The following is a 26,549-nucleotide window of genomic DNA, read 5'->3' as shown; positions in this document are numbered from 1 at the left end:
GCAGCAGTGCTAACAGCCACACCCCTATGGCCCTCACATCGCAATACCCCAGCTGTCGTTGCAGCGTCAGGAGAGATTCTGTGACTCAGGTGTAAAATAATCAGGATCAGTAGAACCTCTTGATATACTGCTGCCAGTCTCAGTGTGTCAGTGGGTATCCCAAAGGGAATTAATGGCTCTGTAGTGTTTTTGGACCCATTTTGATGAGAAACACAACAAATCATACAGTCCGATGTGGAAATGTATATGATGCCCCCTGAAAGAACTGTTATTATTATTAATGCTACTTTTACATTTGTTTTCACTCCTCTCCGTTATCGTTTAGATCAAGTTCTTTTAATGCACACTTTGCTATAGGTTTATTATAGACATTTTTAATATCCCCCCCAAGTTCATAAAGGCAAAAAAAGACCCTTTTTTTAGAAATGTTATGTCATTGAATGGCAACGTCACTAGATTCATGTGCTGAGGGACCTCACAGTTTTGAAGAACATGGCAGGATAACAACTGAATGAACTTCTGGATTTATTAAGTACTGTGCTTCTGTTATTAATGTTTTTTTGGTGCTTATCTGCATACTAGGAACAAAGACAAGAAGGACAGATATATACAGTAGATATATTTGAAAAGGGAAGTTTAGCTTCACACTGAAGTGTAAATTAATCTACACTCATGCAAAACATGTGGCCATACTGTAGCTATACATGTCCTGAGCAGTGATACTGCTGGTATCGCTTCAAACAGTTTGCATTGAAAAGACAGGAGGAGTTCAACAGCTGCACCATACTATGCAGTTTGTCTCTCCTGGCAGCTATACACCTGTACTAGACGACATTCCTGTCCACCGTCACTCATCCCTGTGTCTCCAAGCCGGAGTAAATTCTTTTACTCCTTTCCAGAGCCAAGATCCCCCGGGGCCGCCCGAGGGATGGGCTGGGCCTTCTGAGGCGAGTGGAACCTGTTCCTCCAGGTGTGGTCCTACAGGTACCTGCCCGGCGGCCAGGTGAAAACCAGGTGCCCCGCCACTCTTCCTGCGCAAAGCGCGTCTCCTCCGCCGAGCTACACTGTCCGCGCCAGGGTCCGAGGATGCCCTACTCTTACCAGAACTCCTTCCAGAACAAGGGCGGCGACAAGCCGGTGCAGGCTCGCCCGACCCAGTTGGACGGCAGGAGCTTCGAGGAGCTCCGCCGGGAATGCCTGCAGAAGAAACGGCTGTTTGAGGACCCGGACTTCCCTGCCCGCGACTCCTCCATCTACTACAGCGAGAGCGTACCCATCAACTTCTCATGGAAGCGACCGGGGGTAGGACACGCTTCACACTGCATAAATACAGGCTCCCGGCAGACGAGCCAACTGTTTCGGGGGTGTTTATTCGTGCTGTGTTTGCAATTAATGTTCGGGCTAAACATATTTATGTTTATGATTAATGGAGCTTCATTTTCTTGAATGAATACTGTTTATCGACGTGTAGCTGGAAACCATATACATATATACTGTAGACTTTTCTGTCAGCAGTAAACGACAGTGGAGTTTCTGTTGTTAGGTGTTTGAATTCAATTTGTTGCGATGGACATGGCGGGACGCAAAATTCACTTCTGAAATAACTTACCGAATATTGTTTTTCTCGTTACGCGGTTTCAGATGTCTCATTAAAACTTAGATCACGAATGCAATGGTGTGCGTTTCATAAAACGCTGTTTTAATATGCGTTTTGATTCGACAAATGACGGCTCTGGTGTTTTGATGGCTTATTTTCATTTTGAAACCAATATTTATTGCTTTGTTTTCAGCGGAGGTGTCCCAGTCATAAAAAAGTTAAAGTAATGCTTAATGGAGACACATTAAGTAGTGAGACAAAACCTTACTTAAACAAAAAAACACTTTAAAATACAAAAATCTAGGACTGTTGTCAGCTGCATTGCGAATTACACAAGATAATTCATTACTCAAGTGATGGATCAAGCCTGCTCTGGTAAAACGTGACAAATCTCAGAATGAAGTACGAAAACTGTCCTGCCCTTAGCGCAGCGCAGTCATCTCCAGTGTTTCACTTGCATGTTTTTGAATTTAGAGTTTTTCTTTTTGTTTTTAATCACCTTTTTACAAAATATAAAATGAGAGGTAGCGACGTATTGTGTGTAACACTCATCTGTTCTCAAAATGGGATTCAGCACCTACTATTTCACATGCGCAAAAGACGATTTCATGAAGTGCTCTGGAAAAAAGTAATTATCTGGAAACATACTTCATTTATTTAATTTGGACTGATGTCAAACACACACACATATATATATATGTATTGTTTTTATCAAACCTATTTAAAAACCTGTTCTGCCAGGGGATGTGACGCGTCTTGCGCAACACCACCAAGTGCTTTTTAATACTGCCCAATAAGAGCTTGCTGATTTCAACAAGTGGGAAAACAACGCCAGGTTTAAAATTCCAGTCATGACGACCTGTCATGTTTAATCATCTAGGAAAAAATTAAACAGAAAACACCTTGTGAATAATGAACGAAAACGCCTCGTCTTGCTCAAACTAATAAATAGCATACGGCACACAGAAGCTTACGAACTGACTCGGTCGGTTTTGTATATGATTGTAGTCCTTCCACTGCTATTTCATTTCTAGGAAAAACGTCCTATTTCATGACTTTCAGTACTACTAACATATTATTTACCAAGGGTGTGCAGAGCACAGTCCTTGACCAGGTGTAAACATGAGCTGCAGGGCCTGTACTGAACTGCAGAGAGAAGCCGCCTGAATATACTGTACTGTGTGATTCCGATCACCAGATAACTGCGGATACAGCAGCGGATCTTGCACAGCCTTTCAAACCCGAAAGCTCATTAGAATACCCACTGTAGCTAAGAAATGGGGTGTCTGTGAAGTGATGCCCTGTCCCGTGACTGCAGTGCTGGTGAGGAAGGAAGCGCGGTGGCACGCCAAGAATGTCTTTTCTGTTGACTTTGAACGGGAGAGGCGCCGAGGGCTCCTTTCACAACCCGCTGAGACTATTCTCGTGCGTGGCGTGGGAGTGTCACTTAGAGCCGGTAGCTCTGAGCTGCAAGCTGGAATGTGTTTCAAGTTCACAGCTTGTCACCTGCAGAGGAATAGTAATGGACACCAGCTGTAAATAAGAAATAAGAGAATAGTAACCTTTCACGTCAAGATGTAGTGGACCTGCAGACTGTACTTCACGATTTGCATTGGAGTAGACATGTTTTTCGCCCCACCAAATAATAGCACTCTTATCATTTATCTGTTTCCCTTAGACTGAATCTTGTGTTTTAAATTTTGTTGTTTCTACTTCTGGTTTTGATTGGAGGTGGTAATCAATATTTCCAGCACAGCACTTGGCTCAATGTGAGAGGGACCTGAAGCAGTAGGGCAATGTGCACAACTGCACAAAAGAACTTAAGAAAGGATCCTAACCAGAGGAAAACTGTTTGACCACCTTGCCAATTGGGTAGTTTGGTAGCAGAATGAAACTACAATTTCATGCAGCTATATTTTAAAAGAACTCTGAGTTTGGGCCTCCATCTCCTTGCTGGGAAGCCTGTGTCAGACACCCACAGCTCTACTTGAAGCCTTACTGGTGCTTTGAGAAGCATGAACATACAGTAACCCCCTGGACTGGAATTTCACATTTTTCAGTGTTAAACATCCCGTGCAATGTCTGCCCACTCCATGTCTAAGACTTCATCATTTCTTTGTCACTCTTTGTGTCACTCATCCTATTTTTTGAATATATGTTTGCTAGTTTGCTAGCTCTGTTGGCATATCCAGTTATTGTTGAAACTGTATAAATCGGGAAGAATTGGCCCAACCAATTCTTGATCCAAATGTTGTTTTCCACGTGGTTTTCTCTGGGAAGTGGTGTACAGTAGTTTTGTCCGGTTCTTGCCCCTTGTTTCAGCTGCATTCCAGTGGCATCCAGCACTACCAGGAATCAAACGTTTCTGGATCTTCCAGCAGAATATTTGAACACACCCTAAAAAAACACTAGTTTCTCCTCCCAACTCGTTCAAAACCTGTTTTCATGAGGCAAGAACCATCTGATTTCAAGCCTCCCAGGCACCTTCACTTTGACTCAGAGGGGTATATTCTTCGTTTAAAAGCTTGTGATGCACATTATCAGCAGAGAGTGGTGATTACTGTCTAGTGGTCTTATCGTCCTGTAAAAGACGAACTGTCAGCCTGACACCTCCCTGTGTCTTGTACAGGCTGGACTATAAAAAACATAAGATATTCAAATGGGAATGTTTTTTACCAAAGAATAAATTTGCCAGTTGATCTCCTCAAGGTCTTTGATGTAAGCTGGAATTGGAAATATTTATTTAAGGAAAATTAGTAACAAGATTACTTTTAAAGACATAATGCGCCTGAGCAAAATTTGCCACCAGTTTTCTGCAACTCACAGAAAACATCTTACTTTTTTTAGTCAAAACTATGAAATGAAATGTACATACTGTATATATTTCTGTACAGTACATGGTATATTTACATATGCACATCATCCATTATCAGATTTATCTGTTTCTAGAAGCTGATAATGCCCAGTAACATTCTAACTTGCAATGCAATCTCCCTGATGCTGAAGGAATTGGTCAAAATTAGACAAGAAATGATTGCTTCAATGATAACAGATTCAATGGATGAAATGCAGAACGTTCCTGGACCTCTGTGCTGTTGGCTGTGTTGATGCAGCTCAGTGGATTTTACAAACTGGGCCCAGCCCCAGTCTGTGACTGGAGTCAGAATTGCCTGCACATTCCTCAGAGAGATGCTTGTCATGCTCTGAAGCCATACTGAGGCTGTGCAGTGTGGTGGCGGGTGTGCCTGAGACCTGCCCACTAGATAAGACAGAAAGTATGCAGCGATGCTTTGTTCCTACACTGTACTCAAGAATGAGGCGCTACAGTCTACAGTCCTCTAGGCTGGCCGAATGGGAGCTCCAGTCTTGCTACAGTCAAGAAGTGAAAAAAACTCGCCTCACCAGCCTTGCTGCTTGGTGCACTTACCCCTGGAGACAGTGAGAAATCATCAGCTTTAATGCGCAATCTTCATCTCCTTTGTGAGCAAATTGGAAATATCCCTGGTCCGCAGCCTTGAAACTCCAGATGTTCCTTTCATTAAGGGTTATGTACCACTGCTGCAACAGCAATTCAACTCTCACTTTCCTCTTGTGGACAGAGTTAGTTTGTGTGAAACACTACTGACATTTGCCAATGTGTCTCTTTTGAGAACAATCTCCTTTTCACTCCCTCATGGTAGACAAAAGTGACAGGTCTGAGCTGAATTTATGAAAGTTAACCTGAAAACAGCAATAATGATTGGTCTGCTTTGAAAGCCACTGTAAGAGTTTTATTTTAAGTCTGGAGCTCTGGTCCAGTTCAGGGAGTAGCCTTGTCTTCTAGGAATGTCTACAGGTTTTCACGACATTTTTTTAAATACATTTCTGAATGCGCCTTGAAACCACTGCCAGCTGACGCACAGCTCCGCAGTTTCCGGAAGTGAGTCATAATCAATATTAATTGGGATCATAATCTTATTGGAATGTAAGAATGACCCTTCAGCTTCTTCTTAGACAGGTGAACAGACTAAAATCCTAGTTTCTCATGCTGATTGAAGATTCTGTGTTGTGTGGATCTCTGATGGCAAAGTTCTAACAAAAGCCCTGTGCTTTTTCACCCCTGCAATTCTGTCCACAAGTCTCTTATTATGTACAAATGCTGGCATTTGTTTAAAATTGGGCAAGTGGCAATTGTTCTGTTTCCAGAGTTTTCAAGTACTTTTAGGAAATGTGATTTACTACTCTGTGAATAACACATACGAATGAGCAACAGAATTTGCTCAATGTTTTAAATAGCTTGAAATGGAAGCATTTTGTGAAAACATACTGTATCATCCAAATATGGCAAGCTGAATTAGGGTGTTTAAGTCAAACACACACTTCACAGATTGTGTAAAATGATTTTGACTAGCTACCTCCTGCAGCAGTAGTATATGATTGATACAGTAGCTGACAGGAATGAGGGTAGTGTCTCTCCAGTCCACGCCCTGTTTCACTGGAAGCTAGAAAACATCTTGAACATCTATTGTTCTCTGATATTGTGCTCCTACCTTAAATAAGACTTTGTACCTGGTGTGGAAATATTTACAATCCTACTTTTATTTGGAGAGAGGACGGTAGATTTCTGTTCATTTCCTGCTTTGTTTTGATCTTTTTCAAATAAATCCTATACAAATATATCCTACACTCTTTACCTCAGTCCCCTACTCCCTTGATGCCAATTTCCTCTCCTAATGTGTTAAACTTTGTTAAACCTACTGTATTCATTCAGCACTGAGAAGCTCCTCACCCAGAGACACTCAATGCACAGATCACTGATTCCGAGCATAGGATGTATGTGTCTTGTTTGTGTCGTTGTCTTTCAAGAATTGTATAGAAAGTGATATCAGTCATTGTAGATGAGAATGAGGATGAAAACTCCTTTTAGGGGAACTAAGAATTGGTACACGACAAAATCACCCCATAATGATCAGCTTGCAAGACTAGGGCACTAGCTGAAGGTCAGTCAGCATACTGTGGCTCTAAATAAGGATGAGTGTAGCTATCTGTTATGAATGTTGTCATTTATGCACTCACTGAAAAGAAAAATCACAGTACAATACCTTCCTTGTGTTTTACCTGGGTGCTACCAAGCACTGACCATTTGTTCACTTTTCGATCTTTTTGTATCTTTTTTAGGAACTTGCACCAGATCCAAAGTTTATCCTCGGTGGAGCGACCAGAACCGACATTTGCCAAGGAGAACTTGGTTAGTATGGCATAGTTCACAGCATGGCGCATAAAAACATTCCCGGTTTTTTAAGCAACGTAAAGGCAGTACTTTAGATATACGAGTACAAGCACTGAATTTATTTATATTTAAATTGGGCTGACTTTGAATTTTGTATAGGTGCGATTCAAGTGCCCATTAAGGCAAAAATATCAATATTTCAGCCAAATATACAAATGTTTCTGCAAATAAGACTGTAAATAAGAAAGTGAGCAATTATTTTATATAACTCTGTATATCCCCTATTTGCTTTTACAATGATGAGGAACCACAAAACAAGAGGAAGCCCTCTGTCTGTTCACTGAGCAGGATATGAGGAGGTAATGAATGCCACCTTTCAGACACTGTCAGCCACAGTCCGAAATTTACCCACCTAGATGAGCCTGACTTGGCCTTTATAAAATGTACCCTGGTATACTTGGTGTGAAATCTGTCTACAGTTCCCACTGCTCTGCCTTGCTTTTGCTATACTGTACCTTTCCTATGGTTGTGCATTTCTACACTAAAACAGTAGCATGGTAAGTTTTTAAAGGGTTGTAGTCCCGAAACAATGGCATTACTGTCATGTAGAATGATCATTGTGTTGGAAAATAATCATGTTTAGCTTAAGTAGTGTCAGCATGAATACTGGGCAAATACAAATCCTTGTTGATGTTTGTACTGAAGTGCTATTGCTGTTTAGACCATGCTCAATTAAGCTTTAGGACACATTCAGTCGTTTCAACAGACCTGCATGGGCTGTTTCTATTTGATCACCCACCTGTGCAATGAGTTTTATATAGAAATATTTAGCATACAGTAGTATCTGCCGTTTCGTGAGTGCTGCATGCCATTTTTATTAAAGAGACTGTAGTTATTCATTTTCACTAAACCATCTGATATGCAGCCTTCTTCAGGACCCCAAACACAGCTGAACAGGCCTTGGCAGTGTACTTTGGGTGGTTATCATTAATAACATACAATTAGATCATGATTCTGATTATTTTACAGGACCTCCCAGAATTTTAAGAAACAAAATGGATAGTTTTCAAAGACAAATGGAATCTGCAAATGTGTTGTTCTCAAAAATGGTTGCTACTCTGCTTGTGGAAAGCAGTAATCAAACTTTTATTGTCATGAATTTGTGTCAGGTGACTGCTGGTTGCTGGCTGCCATAGCCTCCCTTACCCTTACCGAGCAGACGCTAGCGAGGGTGGTTCCTCCTGACCAAGATTTTGATCAGAACTATGCTGGGATATTCCACTTCCAGGTGCAGTAGATCCGATTGTGAACATGTCTCGGTCGCGCGGTTGTTGAATTCCGAGACGCTCATAATGTGAAGTAACGCCGGCTTCCTTCTGTCTAGTTCTGGAAGCACAATGAGTGGATCGACGTCGTCGTCGACGACAGGCTGCCCGCAGTCAGGAACCGGCTGGTTTTTCTGCACTCGGCGGACAACAACGAGTTCTGGAGCGCTCTGCTGGAGAAGGCCTACGCCAAGTACGAGTCTTCGTCGTCGCCAGAGGGCTTGGGGGACTGACTCCCCAAGGCCTCGGAACCAAAGCGCAACTCCTGTCGTTCAGCCTAGACCTCAGGCCTGAGAGCTCCAGCTGTTCGTCTCTCTGCGGCAGGAAAGGAAAGAACTCGTGGCGGACTAGCGCCAGAGTTTCCTAGCAGCGCTTGAGGAAGTGCAGAAATGTCAAATGTTGTGAAAGTGACACGACAACAACAACAACAGAAAAGACAGAGTATTCAACTAATCAGATGGAATATATGATTTTGTATAACCTTTCAATTGAATTGGCGTCCAGGTTGTATGGGAGCTACGAGGCCCTGAAGGGAGGCAGCACGGTCGAAGCTATGGAGGATTTCACCGGGGGGGTGGGAGAGATGTACGACACCAAAAAAGCCCCCGAAAACCTCTATCAGATCATCCAGAAGGCTCTCGACAGGGGCTCCATGCTGGGCTGTTCCATTAACGTAAGTGTCTTTTTTTAGTCCCTTTAAGCTACAGTAGTTTGAAAAGGCAACCGCAGTGCTGGAGTTTTACACACATTCAGAAAATCTTGTGGGTAGATACAAGGTGTGGGTCTGGTATGTGTATGGTAGAGGAATGCTCTTGAACTGGATGCTCCTGTCAGAAGCATGTTGTAGTGGGGCAGAGAAACACAGTTCAGACGCTTGGTTGAGAGGCTGTTATGAGCCATGTCTGCAGAGTAAGAGAGATGAGATCAGATCACTTTATTGGCCATATACAATTTCTTGTATTAGGAATTTGTCTTTTCTCATACCCCAACTTGCTCTCCATGAGGCACACAGACAGGGAGAGAGAAGCTGGGGGTCAGAGCGCAGGGTTAGCCATTTATACAGCACCCCTGGAGCAGTTGGGGTGAAGGGCCTTGCTCAGGGGCCTATTGGAGTAGGATTCCTCTGCTGACTGCAGGATTTGAACCAGCAACCTTCCAGCCACAGGCGCATATCCTGAGCCACAGTGCCACCGCTCTACCTGAGTACCTGTTTGAAGAGCTCTCTGTGTGGTTGTACATGGTCTGATTGTAATGCCCGTTTGTGTTTGTGTGTCCTCAGATCAGCAGCTCTGCAGAATCAGAGGCCCGGACCACCACGGGCCTTGTGAAGGGACACGCCTACTCCATAACCGGGCTGGACGAGGTAGCCGACGAGCCGTGCTCTCCTGGGGGGAGGGGGTCCGTGTCCCCTGGGGCTGTAGCGCGGGAGGGAAAAGCTCTGGTCCTGGCCGCGCATCCTCAGTTGGCCCTTGTGTTGCAGGTGAATTACCGGGGCAGAAAGGTGCAGCTGATCCGGGTCAGGAATCCCTGGGGACAGGTGGAATGGAACGGCCCTTGGAGTGACAAGTAAGTGAAGGCTTTCTCGCTGCTGCTGGGATTTGGGCAGCAGCTGCTGTCAACTATGGAAAAAACGCTACAGTGTTTGTGCACTGGTGACCCTGTAAGCAGTTATGTATGTATTTATGATTATTAGAAAACTAAACTTATGCTAGCAACACAAGCAGCATACACAGAGAGAGGCCATTCTCTGTTTTCTGAGGGATATTTCATACTTCTTTAATCTTTAGTGCTTTGAGTGTCTGTTCATGTTTTTTGAGGAGTGTTGTTGTCACAGACAGATAAGGAACATTCATCTGACACAGGTGGAAGTGCCAACCCCAGGCGGATTCAAGTCAAGGAAAACAATTCCTGATATAAGATCAATAATAGTTGTACTTTTGTTCGTGCCTGATGCAGTGTCTTCCTGGGCTTTTCACAGCTCTAGGGAGTGGAGTGCAGTTGACAGAGAAGAGAAAAAGCGTCTCAACCAGAATGCTTTGGATGACGGAGAATTTTGGTAAATATGTTTTTTTTCCATTCCTGCTACAGTCCAAGTACACATTATGGGATATGAAAGCTAAAGTTCAAGGCAGTCTTTTTCAGTGGCTCTGCACATCTATCTGAGGCAGAAGCAGATGGTAGAAGCACAGTGCCCATGCTGTATACCTTCTGGGTCCTGAGTTCGAATCTGCACTATGCTGGCTGCCTTCTGTGCTTTTCCTCATGTGTTTGCATGGCATTTTGTGTGTGTTATTGCCCTGTGTTTCACCAGGAAAGGCTCCAGGTTGCTATGAGCCTCACCAGGAAGAAGTCGCTTTCTGATAGTGATCTATCTTATTCAGCACAATAAGGAGTTTAAATATATCCAGACACTAAACATGTAGTGTACATTCCTCATGCCAAACATACTACAAATGAGTAAAATGGACAAAATGCTTGACATCAAAATCTTAGACATATACAGTACTTCCAGTTTGATGTCTGAGAGGGCAGGTTCACACACGCATCTACTAATTAATTATAGACGTAATTACAGTTTTATATAGACTAATGTACATAACCTTTGGAACAGATCTGTAATTGTTTTTTCTGAATAGTGTTCAAAAGAATATGACCTATCTAAGCATCAACAATTTTAATAAAATATGTTTTAAGCCATTTCATATCAGCAATAGGCTGTGCTTCAGTAAATTCCATTTTCCTTACCTTGTATTTGTCTAGAACTGTAGTTTGTAGTTGATTTTCTATTGTGCTTTTATGAAAATCATACTTTTTTATTTGCAATCATTGTTTACCTTTCTCTGGCTGGATGTTTCAGGATGGAATTTGAGGATTTCAAGACGAATTACGACCAGATCGAGATCTGCAACCTCTCTCCTGACTCTTTAACAGACGACACCGCGCGGAGCTGGGAAGTGACCTTATTTGAAGGAAGCTGGATTCGGGGTTCAACCGCTGGGGGCTGCAGAAATTTCATTGGTAAGCAGATCGGCAGAAGAATGGGCCATGCATACCGATGGTAAAAGTAGGAGAGTAATATACGATATATGATATAAATCTACATATTTTATTTTAGATTTAACTTTATTAGCCATACACAATTTCTTGTATTAGGAATTTGTCTTTTCACATACCCCAGCTTGCTCTCCATGAGACACAGACAGGGAGAGAAGCTTGGGGTCAGAGTGCAGGGTCAGCCATTTATACAGCACCCCTGGAGCAGATGGGGTTAAGGGCCTTGCTCAGGGGCCCAACAGAGTAGGATTCCTCTGCTGGCTGTGGAATACAAACTGGCAACCTTCCAGCCACAGGCGCAGATCCTTAGCCACAGTGCCACCGCTTCGCCCCGGAGGTTATTGATCAGGAGAGTGATCAGAGAGTTACAATTTCCAAACAAAATGATCTTTGTGTAAACAGACCTGTTGAACAGCATTGGTGGATCAGTAGGTAGCGCTCTTACCTCTGGACCAGAATTTCCAAACCACCACCCCACTGAGGTGACAGGAGACATTATATTGTAGGAGACCCCATCCCTTGGATAAGGCGTTAAAGCGATGTCTGACTGGTTGCTTGGTTATGAAAGGTAACCCATGGCACTGCTTGTAAGAGCCGGAGTGATATTCCTTGGGTCCTGGATAATTTCTGCTCCAGGCATGCTCAGTCTTAAAGTTCCGCCTTCATTCAATTGCTGTGCAGTGGGGCTGCACTTCAGCGCTGGATAAGTGGGTCTCCATCTTTATGTAAAAGGCTTTTGGATCTTTGGGGATGAACAGTGCTGTATCAGTTCAGGAATTATTATTATTTCTGATGCTCATTGCACCACAGCTGCAGTCCTGTCCTCAGATTGTTTCTTTTTATTTCTTATTTCCCACTTTTGTGCTTTTCATTTTACTCACGTGTGTGCACACATGTATGTCTGCCCCTTTTCGCCAGAAACGTTCTGGACAAACCCGCAGTTCAAGGTGACCCTGACCGACGCGGACGACGATGACGATGATGTGTGCACCTTCATCGTCGCCTTGATGCAGAAGAACCGGCGCCAGCTGCGCAAGGAAGGGCTGGACCTGGAAACAATCGGCTTCACGATCTATGAGGTTGTCTGCTTGTCCTCCTCCCACACTGTCCACATCACACACTGTCCACAGTGTCCACACTGTCCACATCCCACACTGTCCACACTGTCCACCTCCTACACTGTCCACATCACACCCTGTCCACATCCCACAATATCCACACTGTCCACATCACACACTGTCCACAGTGTCCACACTGTCCACCTCCTACACTGTCCACATCACACCCTGTCCACATCCCACAATATTCACACTGTCCACCTCCTACACTGTCCACATCACACACTGTCCACATCCCACAATATTCAAACTGTCCACCTCCTACACTGTCCACATCACACACTGTCCACATCCCACACTATCCACACACCACATCACACACTGTCTACACTGTCCACCTCCCACACTGTCCACACTGTCCACCTCCCACACTGTCCGCATTGTCCACATCACACACTGTCCACGCTGTCCACATCACACACTGTCCACACTGTCCACACTGTCCACATCCCACACTGTCTACACTGTCCACTTCCCACACTGTTCACATTACACACTGTCCACATCATGCACAGTCCGTATCCCACATTGACCATACTATCGAGATGTCATCCTGCCCACACTGTCCAGTGTGAGGGGAGAGTCGTGCCCCGCCCACACGCACGTGGTAGGGGCAGGAACAGACCTTGCTAGGTCACCCAGAGGTCAGTGTGATTTATAGCTGTTGAAATATTCGAGTTCATACCCCTAAACAAACCTGACAGTGTGCTACTGAGCCCAACCTTAGCATGACTGCTGACATCCCGGTCGCGAATTCCAAGAGCCAACCTCTTGCTGTCGTCAAGGCCCATATTCTCTTCCAGGCCCCCGAGGGGGAGGATCACGTCTCAAAGGATTTTTTCCGCTACAACCCGTCCAAAGCCAGGAGCAAGACCTACATTAACCTGAGGGAGGTGTCCGAGCGCTTCGCTCTTCCCCCAGGGCAGTACATCATCGTCCCCACCATCTTCCAGCCCCACAAAGAAGCCGACTTCCTGCTGAGGGTCTTCTCCGAGAAAAAAGCCGAGTCTGTGTAAGCAGCGCCTTCTTGCGTGTGGCAGAAAGGACATTTTGAAGTGGGACAGACACGAAAATGACCTGCCTGCACGACTCTAGAACACTGGCTGATGCATGACATTTGGACATGAGTTCACATGTTGTTTTTACTTTTCACTTTTCAGCATGGATTTAATCGCTACTTGTTGCACAAATTGTACAATAAGTATCCTACAGAGTATTTCAGGTATTCTGGAGCTTTGAGGCAATTCTGCTTGTCATTAGCTTTTAACTATGACTCATTAACTTATTTTTCATTATACAGTTTCTCTTATTTTCATTCTATGTTTTGCTGAAAAACAATTATATATTTGAGACAAAGTTTTAATGTGTGGGTGGGCATGTCTCACATCATGCTCTTCTCCACAGGGAGATGGGGAGTACAATTGAAGCAGATCTACCAGAAGTGAGTCAAAATCGACCGTTAATTTGATTAAGGATAAGGCTAATTAAGCCTACTAATTTATGTCGACTGCTAGCAAGCTAAAAAGTACAAACACAAAACATTCTTTTTGTGAAATCACAATCAAATGGGAATAATATTGTCTTAGTACATTATCTTTATGCAGAAAACTGCTTTAGCATACAGTATCATACTAAGGAATTGATAAACATTTCCCTTTTATTTGTATCTGGTTTTAATACATTTTGCCTTATGTAAGTTTACCATAAGAAATCCCTGATTTTTTTTTTAGTTTTCACTAGCATCTCAAATTGGAATTTCTCACTTACCATTGTTTTGATATCTTTGCTTAACTCTGTTGAAATTGTAGTCCTATGATTGTTGTTGCCAAGGACAATACTGGGCAATACTGGACAATACAAGTGTTGCTGCAGTACATAGTGATGCAGTTTGAGTCCTTGGTTGCTGAGCATAGCTGTCTCAGATAGATAATAATCTATCCCACTTGAAACAAAGTAGAAACATGTTTATCCCCAGTTTATCCCCAGTTGAATCTAGAACCAGATCATTTTTCCTTTGAAAAACTCACAGCAACACTTATAGGATAAGACAACATGAATGTGTTTGGAACTCTTTTTGACTCACAGAAATAAATGAGTGACTGAAACCTCTTTTCAGTTTAAGATACATTGTTTCTTGTCAGACCTGGTTCCAGATCTATTCCATATTTTAATTGTGAGACAGCTCTCCATCATTGGTGAGTGTGGTTTCTCACTGTGACTGTGGTGTCCTCCCAGCCACCCAGGCCCAGCCTGAAGGAAGAGGAGAGCAATGAGGAGAAAGGCCTGAGGAGACTGTTCGAGCAGATCGCAGGCTCGGTAAGACCAGCGGGGCGGACAAGGCTCGGAGGATGCAGCAATGTCCTCTGGTAACGCTGGGACGTTATCCTAAACCACAGCCACTAAATCACCGTGGGAGCCTGCTCTCCTGACATTCCCTTCAGCTGAGCTCTTGGTTTCTTCGTTCAAGTCCTTATATTCAGAAAGTTTTCAATTTAAATCCCCCCAAAATAATAGCAAAAAACTTTATTTTATATAGTGCCTTTAAAAGTGGGTTCTCAAAGCACTTTACAAGAAAAAATAACCATGAGAGGATACAGCAGTATAACAGTTACAATAAGGGCTTGGAATTCAGTAGGAAAGCAAAGCAGTTAAATGAAAACCCTTCTAAAGAAGGAGATTTTGAGTTGGATTGCTTTTTTGGAGAGGAACTCAATTTTACACCCATCATTAGCTAATAGAAGTGTTTTAACAGTTCATTTGAAATGACAAGGCCTGTGCGAAAAGCCGTGAGCTACCCTTTCTACTGAGGAGCCCTGAGGAGTGTTCCAGTGTCCGATCTGACAGACATCCGCGCAGCCAGCTGAAGATGTCAGTTGTGTAGCTTGATATCAGACATACATGTTTCAGACTGCGCTCCAGGTGTGTTCCCAGGTGTTTGGGAACAGTTGAGAATTTCTGACAACAGTTTCTAAACTAGAGGGATCTTTGCTAGGATTAACCACTTCAGTGGATAGTGTAGACAATGCAGAGCTACATCTACTGTACGTGTTATTCTGTTCTGTGTATTACACTGTGACTGACAAATGCAGCAGACAAAATGGTTTGGCATTTGCTTTCACTAGGAATAACAACAACCAAGAATAAAGTGTCCTGAGAGGATTATAGTCTGAAAATTGGGCTCAGTCTGCTTGGCCGAGGGCTGACCTCCTGGCCAAGGGACGAGGACCCCGGGACCCCCTTCCAGAGTGAGGGGTGACCCAGGGGCAGCGGCTGAGGAGGAGATGGGGTGGAGGTGGGATGCAGGAGACATATGCGAGGGAGAGAAGGGGATCCCATCCAGTATTTATAGTGTGATTGCTAATGACTGACAGCTGAGGGATTGAACTTGGTTGTTGTCATCCCTCCCCAACTTTCATTACAAACTCCATTTAGTGATGCAAACTCTGAAGGGCTCGTCTGAGTCTGTTTCATCCTGCTGATTTCCCAGTCTTGTGGATTTGCAGGGGTGTGGAGTGTGGCTCTGAGGGCTGGTCTGTTAAAAGGACTGCGGACGAGTGAAGTGAATGTTTCTCTTTACTTCCTAGGATATGGCTATCTGTGCAGAAGAACTTCAGAAGATACTGAATGGTGTCCTGAGCAGACGTGAGTAGTGAGATTGGAGATAAAGACCAACAATATAGCATAAGCATGTAATAATTCCACCAACTTTGCTTGTATTCTGTCCGGTCAACTGTTACAGTGAAGAATTTTGCCAGTTGGATGAAGAAACGCACCATTTTCTTTCATACTATAAACAGGTTATGAGTATAACATCTGTTCTGATTTTATTTTTTTAGGGAAGGAGATCAAATTTGATGGCCTTACTCTTAACACTTGCCAGAGCATTATCAATTTGATGGATGTATCCTTTTTGAAATTGCTTGACTGGAAATGTTGGATAAATGACCAATGATTTATTATATAATATTTTGGAGAGCCAAAAGTTTCAAGGTAGCTCGGAGGACCTGCAGATCCTCTCCTGACCTCATGTTGTGTTGAGCTAATTATTCTTTATTATTACTATCAAATTATTGAGACCTGCTCCCTCTTGCATCATTTGTGACTGTCACGATATTAGTTCCCCCTCCAGCCCTTTCACTCAAGACTGTATTCTGTGCACCTGCTCCCTATTCCCAGCCCACCTTAAAAGCCAGGCGCTGACGCTCATCCGGACTCTGTACCTGATTTCCATATCGTACGAGTCCGGGACCTGGAAGCGCCTGGTCCCGTTAAGGTTTTAATCTCGGTTCCCGTTCCTGTTCCCTGTCCGCCGGTTCCGACCCGGCCTTCGTGTTTTTAATTCCTTGTTCTGATGGATCTCCCGGTTTTGGACTTTCTCGTGTGTTTTTGGATATTCCCTAAGGACTTCTCTTTTGGATTGTTCGCCTCGGCCACGCCTCCCCCGTGCACCAGCGCACCTTGGACACGCCCCCCTGTCTTCAGCCCCGTTTTCCTGCATGATGTTTCCCCAGTGTTTCCCCACTCCGTCGGACTGTGTCGTCCGCATAGGGTCCGGAAAGAACTGTTTGTTACAGTGACATTAAAATTTCTTTCCCAAGTAGAAAGTTATGTCTATATTATAAATTATTTTATTATATATTATATTATAAATTTGATGTGAAAACAGGATTAAAAGTATAGGTGGCGATATTATATAACATGCAAATATATATCACATTGTGATAACAGTTGTGCATTTAGTAGTTTCTTATTTTTTATTCACTGGAGTATGAAGTTTGCTTGACCAAAAAAAAAAAACAGGCTGACAACACTGGAAAACTTGAGTTTCAGGAGTTCAAAATCTTTTGGGATAAGTTAAAGAAATGGATTGTAAGTATGAAAAAAATAATACAAACGTGCATGGGATTTTCATTAATCCATAGAGTCAGCCATAGGACCCTCTTTGAACAGAGTGTAATGAATCTGGAATAGTCCTGACATCCTGTGGGAGGAGATGTGAACACAGGGCTGATATTAAGTAACTGAGAATGCGTCTTTACTGCAGTGATTGCCTGCTGTTTTGACATTCAAAGCTGCTGTAGTGGTGGCCAATTTCAGTCCACAAGATGGGCGCCATACACTGATGTGGAAAACTCTCGGGCTCCCCAGGCTGTGGTGGGTTCACCACTGGGCAAGTTGATGGACAATTAAAGTTGAAGAAGTCTTATAATATGACCTTATCACATTTTGTTTTGTTTATAGATGTTGTTTCTGACATTTGACACGGACCGATCTGGCTGTTTGTCTTCTTACGAACTGAGAGCAGCTCTCAGCTCAATAGGTGAGACATTTTTTTTTTATTTAAATAATATTTACTGAAACAAACTTCTGGGTTCCTGTGGGTCTTTCTTTTCTTAAAGATCTTATAGCTGCTTAAACATAAACAAGTACCCTATCCTTTCTTCTTTCTTTCCATACCCTATGTTGTGATTAAACTGTTTTCAAGTTTAATCTGATGTTTAAATTGTGTCTGCAGTCATTGGTAGTCATTAAATTCACCCCCTTGCATTTGAATGTATTTTGTTTCCTTAGGTGATATATTTAATTTTGTTCAGAGTACTAAGGAATAGATGTTCTGCCTCTAAGCATGCCTGACATTCTTCTTAATAACAAAATTATTCAATATGTCAGGCCATACAAAGAACTGAGCTGACTCAATACCGACGCACGTCAGGGCAGTGTTAGGAGAAAATAAGATGATTAAATTTAGCATTTTCCCAACCAAGAATCTTGTGACATAACAGTAATTCTGTAGTTCTAAACAAACCCATTAAGAAGCAAGGAGCAGAAAGTGAGGCCCATAACAACAAGCAGCCTGACAGAACAGAGTTTATTCTTATGTTGATCAGAAGGAATCACAGCTGTCAGTACGGATGAGTTCTTCGGCAAAGGCTCTCTCGGTCTGGAACACAAGAGACAGAGACGTGACAGAAGTTATAATTCTGCACAATGGGTCGTCCTGTGAATGTCCTTCACTAGACACACATCTTTAGTCACTGTCATTCACAGTCAGTGGCTTCCCACTCACATTGCTGTCCCTTAGTTCGGTGGATTTACTCTCAGCCAAGAAGAACAAGCACAGCTCTGGATATTTGATTCTTGTTTGCACACAGCCACTCCACACGCACCAGAACCTTGTATTTCACTTCACACTCAATCTGTAGAAGGAATATAGGATGGTTAAAACTGTAATGACATGCCCACAGATTATTCTCACAGGAACATGATCTTAGTGCGGGCTTGAATTGGACTCCACCTCAGCCTCCACGTGCTTCTTTGGGTCTATGCAACAGGGGGTGAGGGTGCACTCTGCCCCATGCGAGACACTCTAGACATCAATGAGTTGATGGGCAGGGGAGCCTTGAACGTTGAGACCAGGGCTATAATAAACAGCTAATCACTTGGTGTCCTTATTCTTCTGCTCTGTTTCATGTGATGAGGTTTAATGAAGTCTTCAAAAATTGTTTTTGTATGAGCACAGCTCGGTACTTCCTGAATTGTCCGTGATGTGTTGTCGTTTTTTTCACCTGCAGGGATCCGTCTCAACAACAAAATCCTGCAGTTGCTGGCCTTGAGATTCGCTGACTCGAAGTTCAACATCGACTTTGACGACTTCCTCACATGCATCGTTCGGCTTGAAAACATGTTGAGTAAGTTGCCTGTTTTAAACAGACCTCAATGTTCAAGCTGGACCGAGCAAAGCCAGGATAAAGAAATCTCAAATAAATCCCTTTCCCTCATCCATAGGAGTTTTCCAGGCACTTGACAGAGACAACAGCGGAGAGATCTCCCTGGGTTTCCAGCAGGTAGGACTGACAGAGAAACTGTGGCGAGAGCGTGGCGTGTAGCACGGCATGTACCGAGGCTTCTGTGAAAGTGTGCAGCCGACAATTTCTTTTTCTTTTCCAGTTCTTGCACCTGACTATGAACATCTGAAGAGTGGAAGAGCACAAGAAGAATGTGAAAGACACTGAACAGTGTTTCACCCTGGTGGAGGAAAGCAAAGAGATCTGTAGTACAGCTTGGTTTGTCAGCTCACTGGTTCTAGTGGACACTAGAACAATATATTCAATGTCTGAGGATCTGAACCTTTGTTGGCACCTGGCTACAGCCAACTAAATAACAGTACTTCTGCTCAACTCCATATATTAAACACAAAGGTTTTTCAATTGGCTTAATAACATGCTTGTACGGTGCCCATCTAGACACAACACAGGCATCCCAAATTGATCAAAGGGGAATAACTAGGTTAAATCGCTAGTACTAATGTGCTAATCCCCAAGGTGTGCTTTGGAAGAAAAAATAATAAAACGCAGTTCCCATGGATTCTCTTTGTCTCATGTATGAAAGTAATGTAAGGAGTTTTATGGAACCTTTTCCATGCTTGCGACTGGACCGAACAAAGGGAAGATCCTTGAAAAGTGTAATACTATTTCTCCAAAATCAGCTTGCTAAAACTTGGCAAAAACGTCTAGTGTTCATGAAATTCATCTAAGCTCTGTTCACCAAACCGTGGGTCAACATGTAGTGATGACTTTTATTTTCAGAGACTGTTTTCTTGAAGCGCAATTTGTTGCTTTCTTCAAAGCATAAGAATTTACGTGTCCTTTTGTTAAAATGTTTACACATGGATATTTTCATCATTTGTTTTAAATGTGGAAACATTCTTAACTTTCTTAATTAACATAGATTATCGGTAAATAGAAAAGCATACTGTACCTCAGGGGTAGCCATCTTGACTTTCCTTTTTTCCCGTGGCTAAAATGAAGCGTGACAAAGACTTGGGTGAGAGTATAACATTTGATGTGAGGTGTGTTCATAATCAATGTATCAACAGCAGGGTTTCTAATAGGAAAAGAGCAACAAAACTTCCTTCATACATGACTCAGGGAGGGCAGGCTTCTCAATCCTTAATGTTGCTTTCCAGTGAAAAATGTTTCTGTATTTTTTTAAGTAAGCAATTAAAAGCAAGAAGCATCAAGCAGATCTTTGAATCTGCCTTCATGACATTAAAATGCCTGTGGGTCTTCAGTGTAATCTGTAACTCCAGACTAAATGTAGGTCCCTTCCTTTTCCACAATGCGCTCATACTCCCCCTGCTGGTAGGATACCACAATGCTGTACTTACAAAGTATGTAGTATACAGCATAAGAGTCTGGGCTGCTGGGACTGTAAAATAAAGACATGTCCATTGGTAAGTGTATAAATAAAGGGAATCAGAGAATTATCTACAAAGTACTCTTCACAAGTAGAGAAAATTATTATTTTTTTCAACATAATCCCCCGCCCACTTGCACTGGTGCTTCATATAGTAAATGTGTGAGCGCCCTCATAATGAAATGAAATTGTTCGGTCCCCACGCCTGTCATGCACTGCAGCTCAGGTCCCATGAACGTCACTGAAGTCCAGACCCCTGAGAGCTTCCTTCATTGTAATGGCAGCTGCCCTGCAGATGAAGGCAGCTCTTAGAGACAAAGGACACCTTTCTGCTCCACAGCGGTGCGTCCACAGGGTTGGCTCATAGAGCTGTTGGGTTTTGCACCACCTACCTACCTTATAGTCCAGATCAAAACACCATTGACCAATGCGCTGCTGGTTTTCCAGCTGCTTGGCCGAATGAGGTCAACTGCAGACTTACACCAGGGCTGAGATGCAATGACTCGGGGATCAACCAACATCGTTTTCTTCCAAGGGCACATCCGTAACATCATGAGGTGGTGACAGGAGTGTATGGAGGTACAAGGAGACCATGCTGGTTGATAAATCAAGATTCCCCACTTGCGTAGCATATTGGCTGAATATCTCAGAGAAGTACCTTATTGATTGACTTGCTGTGGCATTCATAGTATAGTTATCAAGAAAGTAGGTAGGTCCCTTTTCAGGCCATAAAGGCTCATGGAGGAATGGGCCACCATTTTCCTTTAACCATACAACACCAGAAGTGGAGGTGATGTGGTCAGGATCACAGTCCAGCTGGCCTATTACCCCCAGAAGGATTAACCCCCAGAAAGCAGGCAGAGTGGACCTGGGAGCCATCCGGAAGGAATTAGAGCAAGCTACATCACTTGCCCCTACCTGGGATTGAACCCGGGACCTTCTGGTCAGAAGCTAGACACCCTTGCCGTCCGAGCTTCCACGACTCCTATCAAAAAAGTACTGGCATCTTTTATCTTCTTACCTTTGGGTGTTTTGGTTATTCGGGACATTGACTTGTGGTCCCACTGTGGAATGAAAACAGGGGTGAATTAGAACAACATGAGGCTGCCGTTGAAACTTTCCACTGTTGGTTAGCTGCCAGGGAATGCACAACAGAGACATGACTCATTAGTGAAATCACAATGCGAGGTATTCACCTGCTGTAAAGGCCATTAAGCTACAACAGGGAGAAGAAAAAGAGGTTGGAAAGTGGGGGAGGTGGTGGATTGTGAAAAACACTAGAAGTGGAAGTGTCTTGTGTGGGTTGAATCCCTTTGTGACAATTCAGAGGATGGTAGGTTCATGCAAGATGGAGGTTCTTGTTTGAAACCACATTCCCCAGAAGGCAATAGGGAATGACCTGCCATCCTCTGTCACCTGACCCATTTGGAAGAAGACAATTGGTTCAGTGAAACGTAAAACAAGGAAGCTGAGGCCTCCATACTGGCAGTTAGCCTCTGTTATCTAGGAGTAGTTAGGGCCTCTGAAATGTGCTGCATCAGGGGGAGAAGGACATGATGGACCTGAAAGATGAGCCCAGGAGAGGAAACTTGAGGAAAAGTGTCTGTTTTGCCTAGACTCGCCCATTAAAATCCCATTAAGGCCCCCGGTCCCCTGGTGTGATACTTACCATTATAATAAACATCCTTACCATTATAATAAACATCGGCATTACAATTAAACCTGCAGGAGAGAGAAACAGATGTAATGAAGGCCTGAACCTCTTGTAATTTGGAGTAGGTATTGTGCTTAAGAAATGTCAAACTTCTTTCATATTGACTTCTGTACTTAATATTTGGGGGTGCCTGTCCCATTACCTACAGTACTTCTTTCACCCAACTATCAGTGGTAGCATGGTGATACAGCAGTTAGTGCAGCACCCTCGCAGCTCTTGAGTCTCTGAAGTTGGGGTGCATTCTATGTGGGATTTCTCCTGGTGGTAAGTGTGAGCTCTCTGAGCTGTCCTTGTGTGGCTCTGGCCCTGCCTTGGGCCCTGTGCTTCGAGATTGGGATCAGTGTTGCTGCTCCCCTCACCAGAGCAATCCATTTTGTGATGATGGATGGAATGTACTCAAATAAACATTGCAGGTTTATTTAAACGAACCTAAACCTCACTAATACCTCTTCCCCCTACCTTCCTGCCCACCAAGTCAGGCTGCAAATACTGACTTTGTTGATCAATGTTTCTTTTAAAAAAGAACGCGTGTAGTTGCAGTTCAGCTATCAGAGTTCTGAAAGTGTCCAGCATGCCTGTGCAAGAATAAAACTGCAATTGTATTACCAATTGTCTATTATGAATTGACAGGTTACCATTTCCAAACGCTTTGATACTGAAGTGACAGAGAGCTCCTCTTCTCTAGTCTGTAGTACTGCTGCCTAAGCATCTTTACCTTGTCTGTGTTGTCGGGGTTCTCCTTGTCTTCGACTTCCTTGACACCCAGAATGTGACAAGGAACACACACAAGAGTCCAGTTCCTGCTACTGCCAGCACGATGATCGGCCATGTGTTACTACCTGAAAAAACAAATCATGCAAAGTATACAGTATTAATATGTAATGTGTCACAATAATATTAGAAGGAAATGTAAGAAATTGAACTAGACAACTAAAAGTACCCAAGAAGAGTATAAAGCAAGCAAGAAAAAATATTTCCAGGTGATGCCTGACTTTGCATATTCTACTCAATGCTCGATTGCAGGGGTTAGGCATATGCAGTAACAATCTAAAGTAAAACGGCTCAGTAATTCAGGCTGATGCTCTCCTATATGCATTCACTTTCTCATAACAATTTGAGCCAATTCACATACTGTATAGTATAGTGAGCTCCAGACTGTTGCATAACCCAGCACCTGGAGCTGGATGTGCTGCCTTAATTATCACACAGTAAATGTGCGCAGACAGATGTGTCAAGTTATAACGTTCATGGCATAGTACTCTAACTGCTTTCATTATTTTGTCCGAGCAATGGATACGGGACCCCCCGAGGTTAGAAAAAATGAAACCGCTGACTGGAAAGTGAGTCGGGGACCAGTACAGGGCCCGCCCACTCAGGGTGAAAGCCCCCAGATTTCCAACGGAATTCTCCGGAAAGGCTTGTGCTCCCTAAAGAATCAACAATGTTCCGCCATTCCGCAATGAAACCTCTTTAAATTGCAAGAGGACTGGAAGAGTGAAAAGCACAGGTGCAGTTGAACACATTCACCCTTGCTAAGCACAGGACGATCGCATACCTGCCACCTGAAGATAGACGGAAGAGAGGCTCGGTGATGACTGGAAGAATCCCTCACTACTGATTTCACAGGAGTAGGTTCCTTCGTTCGCCTTGGTTACTCTCTGAATAATAAACTCGGCTCCTGATTGTCGTCTGTTCCACTTGTGGCTCCTGACGACATCTCCATCCCGAAGAAGATGGATCTTATAGGTGTGGTTGTCACTTAAACTGCTGTTTCCTGGGATCTTACAGTGGAAAGTCACGTTTCCTTCTTTAGGCACAGGCTGCTTCTGCAGTAGCCGGATCTCTGCCAAATTGAATTATTAATCAGAGACGGACAGGAAGACATTAAAAACTAATCTTTTGTGTACTCACTGAAGCGAAAGCACTTCAAGCCCAAAACCACAGAAAAACAATATCTAACAGGAAGCAGGCTGTGTATTTTTTAAGGAAATGAGATATTAACAAAACTCTTTCAAAAGGTAGTATGTTCTGTTAAAGTTGCTCAGCGTACTTCTACCTCATTAAGAATACTCAGTGTTCAAGTTTGATACAAAAAAGATATTGCAACTCTGGAATCAGTGTACTGTATATAATTCCAGACAAGTAGAATGTCCTACTCTGACAGTCTAAGAACTGAATCTCTTTAGTCTTTAACAAGGTTGCCGGTAAGGTAGCCTAATTCAAGCATTCGAAATCCTCATCAAAGGCACCTGGATAGTCAGCCCAGCAGACTTCTTCAGGATCTTCGGTGAGACATAAACCAGAGGTCATAAATGGAAACTACCTGGAAGTGATTTAATGCCCAGAACAGGAGGCACTTGTTTACACAAATGGTTACAGAAGAAGTATGGAAGAAGCTGAACAGCCATGTTATTGCAGCTAATATCCCATCTTCTTTCAGGAAACAGATGAGATCCTTGTATCAATTTTCTATTAACAGTGAATTTATGTGGGTGAAACAGTCATCTCTCGTTTGTAATCTTTATGCAGTTACTAAGAAAGGGCGATATACAGGAACCGTACAAAACAATCCAGGTCTTTCAAGTAGTAGTGATATAAGAAGTTTATATTATAGTAGTAATATCAGTAGTAATATACTGTAAAGGTTTAAGCCAACGATAACATATTCACATTTATTATGCAGCAAACATATTTATGATTTATTGTTGGAATATTATGATAATGTATGATGAGTAAATACTGAAACATTAACAAGATACTCGTTAAATCTGAGACTGTTTTTTTGCAGTGTTTCCCGTCATGATGTTCAGTAAACATGAAAGACCTTGTTCTGAAGCCGTATTGAAACTGATAGTTCCATCACACGTCAATAAAACGACTGAAAGCTTAACATCAGGAAAACAACCATGGAGCTTATAGAAAAAACATTTTTTCCATCGTGAACTTCTAGATATGACTAGAATTCTAGCACTTCTCTTTCAAAATACCGGACACTTAGAGACAATTTCCACAGTGATTCAATCTATTATACTGTTTTTGTAATGCAGATACTGTACGTGTACATTTCTGTTTCTTTATTGACACAATATATATATTTCATACTACGCTAATGCAGTCTCCACTATTTCCCCAATGTCTTTTTCTCATAAATTTGTTTTCTATAAGGGTGTAAAAATAATATTGTACCATCAGTCTCTGCAGAATACCCGAAGCTCGCTCTATTTCAATAAGAGCGCAAGCTTCCATTAGCAAAGACAGCGGAGCACCCAGAGTTGAACTGCTTCTGGGGTACCTTTCTCCCACCCAGACATAGGTCTGTGCTTTAGTTCAATGAGAACTGGAACTTCACTGCTGCACCCAAACCAAAAACCAGAACTTCTTCAGACTTTGCACTCTCAGGTAGCGACATCTTGAACCTTGCATGCAGCTCTCTCGCAGTTTCTGTTCCGCACGAATTAAAACCCAGGGGAACTCGCAAAGGTAAATTTGTTTTTACCTTTATTAAAGACGGACAGCAAAGAAAAAGAAACCACGTCTCTTATCGCGTTAGACTGAAGCTGCTGTTCGGAGTGAGTGAATTTTAGTCTAATGTAAATACAGAAACTAAGTGGAGAAGAAGAATCTCCAGTAGTGCAGGATTCTAATCCTCTAGTCCCAATAACGACAGAAATAAATCCTCTCTCGCATATTCGTTCAGTTAAGACACCCATAGACCTGTGTTGTTTAATACTCAAGGGTTGGAAACACATCGCGATAGTTTGTGAGCGTTCTTGCCCTAGTGCAAAACAACAACAACAAAAAAACAACACAAACATTTCCAAAAGTCATTTTAAGCCAAACAAGTAAAACCCTCCACGTCATATTGTACATAGTGTCTAATGCCAGACCATTATCTGATTATTCTTTTATTTTTGTTTTGTTTTAAAAGAAGGTGAAATAATTTGCCATGCAGCTTTTGGATAGCCAGAAGCCTTTTCAATGCTGTCTTTACTTCAGTCACTGGAGACTGGCGACAGTTAAAGCATTTAATTTTCTTACCTATTCGATGCCTTTTCTCCTGATCAGCCACACTATCTTTGGAGATAAAAAGTGAACATTGTAAGTTAGATAGAAACATTTGTAATAGTTCTGGGTTGTAGTTCAGTTTTGTAATCATTTTTCAATATTTAAAAACGTTTTGCCGGGGATGAAAGAGCACTTGCAGGTACTCACAGACGATGAGTAAGGTGGTGACTAGAATTCCACAGGAGTTCATGTCCTCAAGGATACCTTGCTGAAAGAGAGCTGACAGAAAGAAGAACCCTTGTTTCAGGAGGGCAGAACAGGAAGAGGAATA

The 26,549-nt window shown here is 42.9% G+C and overlaps 2 protein-coding genes across 5 annotated transcripts; one reads left to right on the top strand and one right to left on the bottom strand.

The window, feature by feature from the left end:
* The first annotated feature begins 940 nt into the window (after positions 1-940).
* capn9 (calpain 9) lies at positions 941-19,668 on the top strand. Its single transcript, XM_069179944.1, has 20 exons — positions 941-1,302; positions 6,755-6,824; positions 7,976-8,094; positions 8,191-8,324; positions 8,636-8,804; positions 9,411-9,494; positions 9,612-9,697; positions 10,110-10,187; positions 10,989-11,149; positions 12,104-12,264; positions 13,107-13,315; positions 13,708-13,744; positions 14,539-14,619; positions 15,888-15,945; positions 16,140-16,204; positions 17,104-17,172; positions 17,545-17,623; positions 18,876-18,992; positions 19,090-19,148; positions 19,252-19,668. Exons 1-20 carry the CDS (start codon positions 1,087-1,089, stop codon positions 19,276-19,278), a joined length of 2,079 nt encoding a protein of 692 aa, XP_069036045.1. The 5' UTR covers positions 941-1,086; the 3' UTR covers positions 19,279-19,668.
* Positions 18,154-26,549, bottom strand: LOC107079313 (uncharacterized). 4 transcript variants are annotated; one of them, XR_001480270.2, is made up of 10 exons: positions 26,426-26,549; positions 26,252-26,287; positions 23,769-24,056; positions 22,929-23,052; positions 22,169-22,221; positions 21,521-21,563; positions 20,471-20,511; positions 20,062-20,100; positions 18,371-18,500; positions 18,154-18,244 (listed from the first exon to the last, which is right to left on the bottom strand). XR_001480270.2 is itself a non-coding variant. In XM_015362400.2 (9 exons), the coding sequence occupies exons 1-8, from the start codon at positions 26,466-26,468 to the stop codon at positions 20,063-20,065; spliced, it is 666 nt and encodes a 221-aa protein (XP_015217886.1). In that variant the 5' UTR covers positions 26,469-26,549; the 3' UTR covers positions 18,154-18,244; position 20,062. The 4 variants fall into 4 exon arrangements, 3 of the variants coding, with proteins under 3 accessions (XP_015217886.1, XP_015217887.1, XP_069036046.1); XM_015362400.2 differs by lacking the exon at positions 18,371-18,500; XM_015362401.2 differs by lacking the exon at positions 18,371-18,500 and having other exon boundaries at positions 22,190-22,221.

The sequence above is a fragment of the Lepisosteus oculatus genome, chromosome 17 (assembly GCF_040954835.1).
Source record: "Lepisosteus oculatus isolate fLepOcu1 chromosome 17, fLepOcu1.hap2, whole genome shotgun sequence".
NCBI classification, from domain to species: domain Eukaryota; kingdom Metazoa; phylum Chordata; class Actinopteri; order Semionotiformes; family Lepisosteidae; genus Lepisosteus; species Lepisosteus oculatus.
This window is presented reverse-complemented; position numbering and strand designations above follow the sequence as displayed.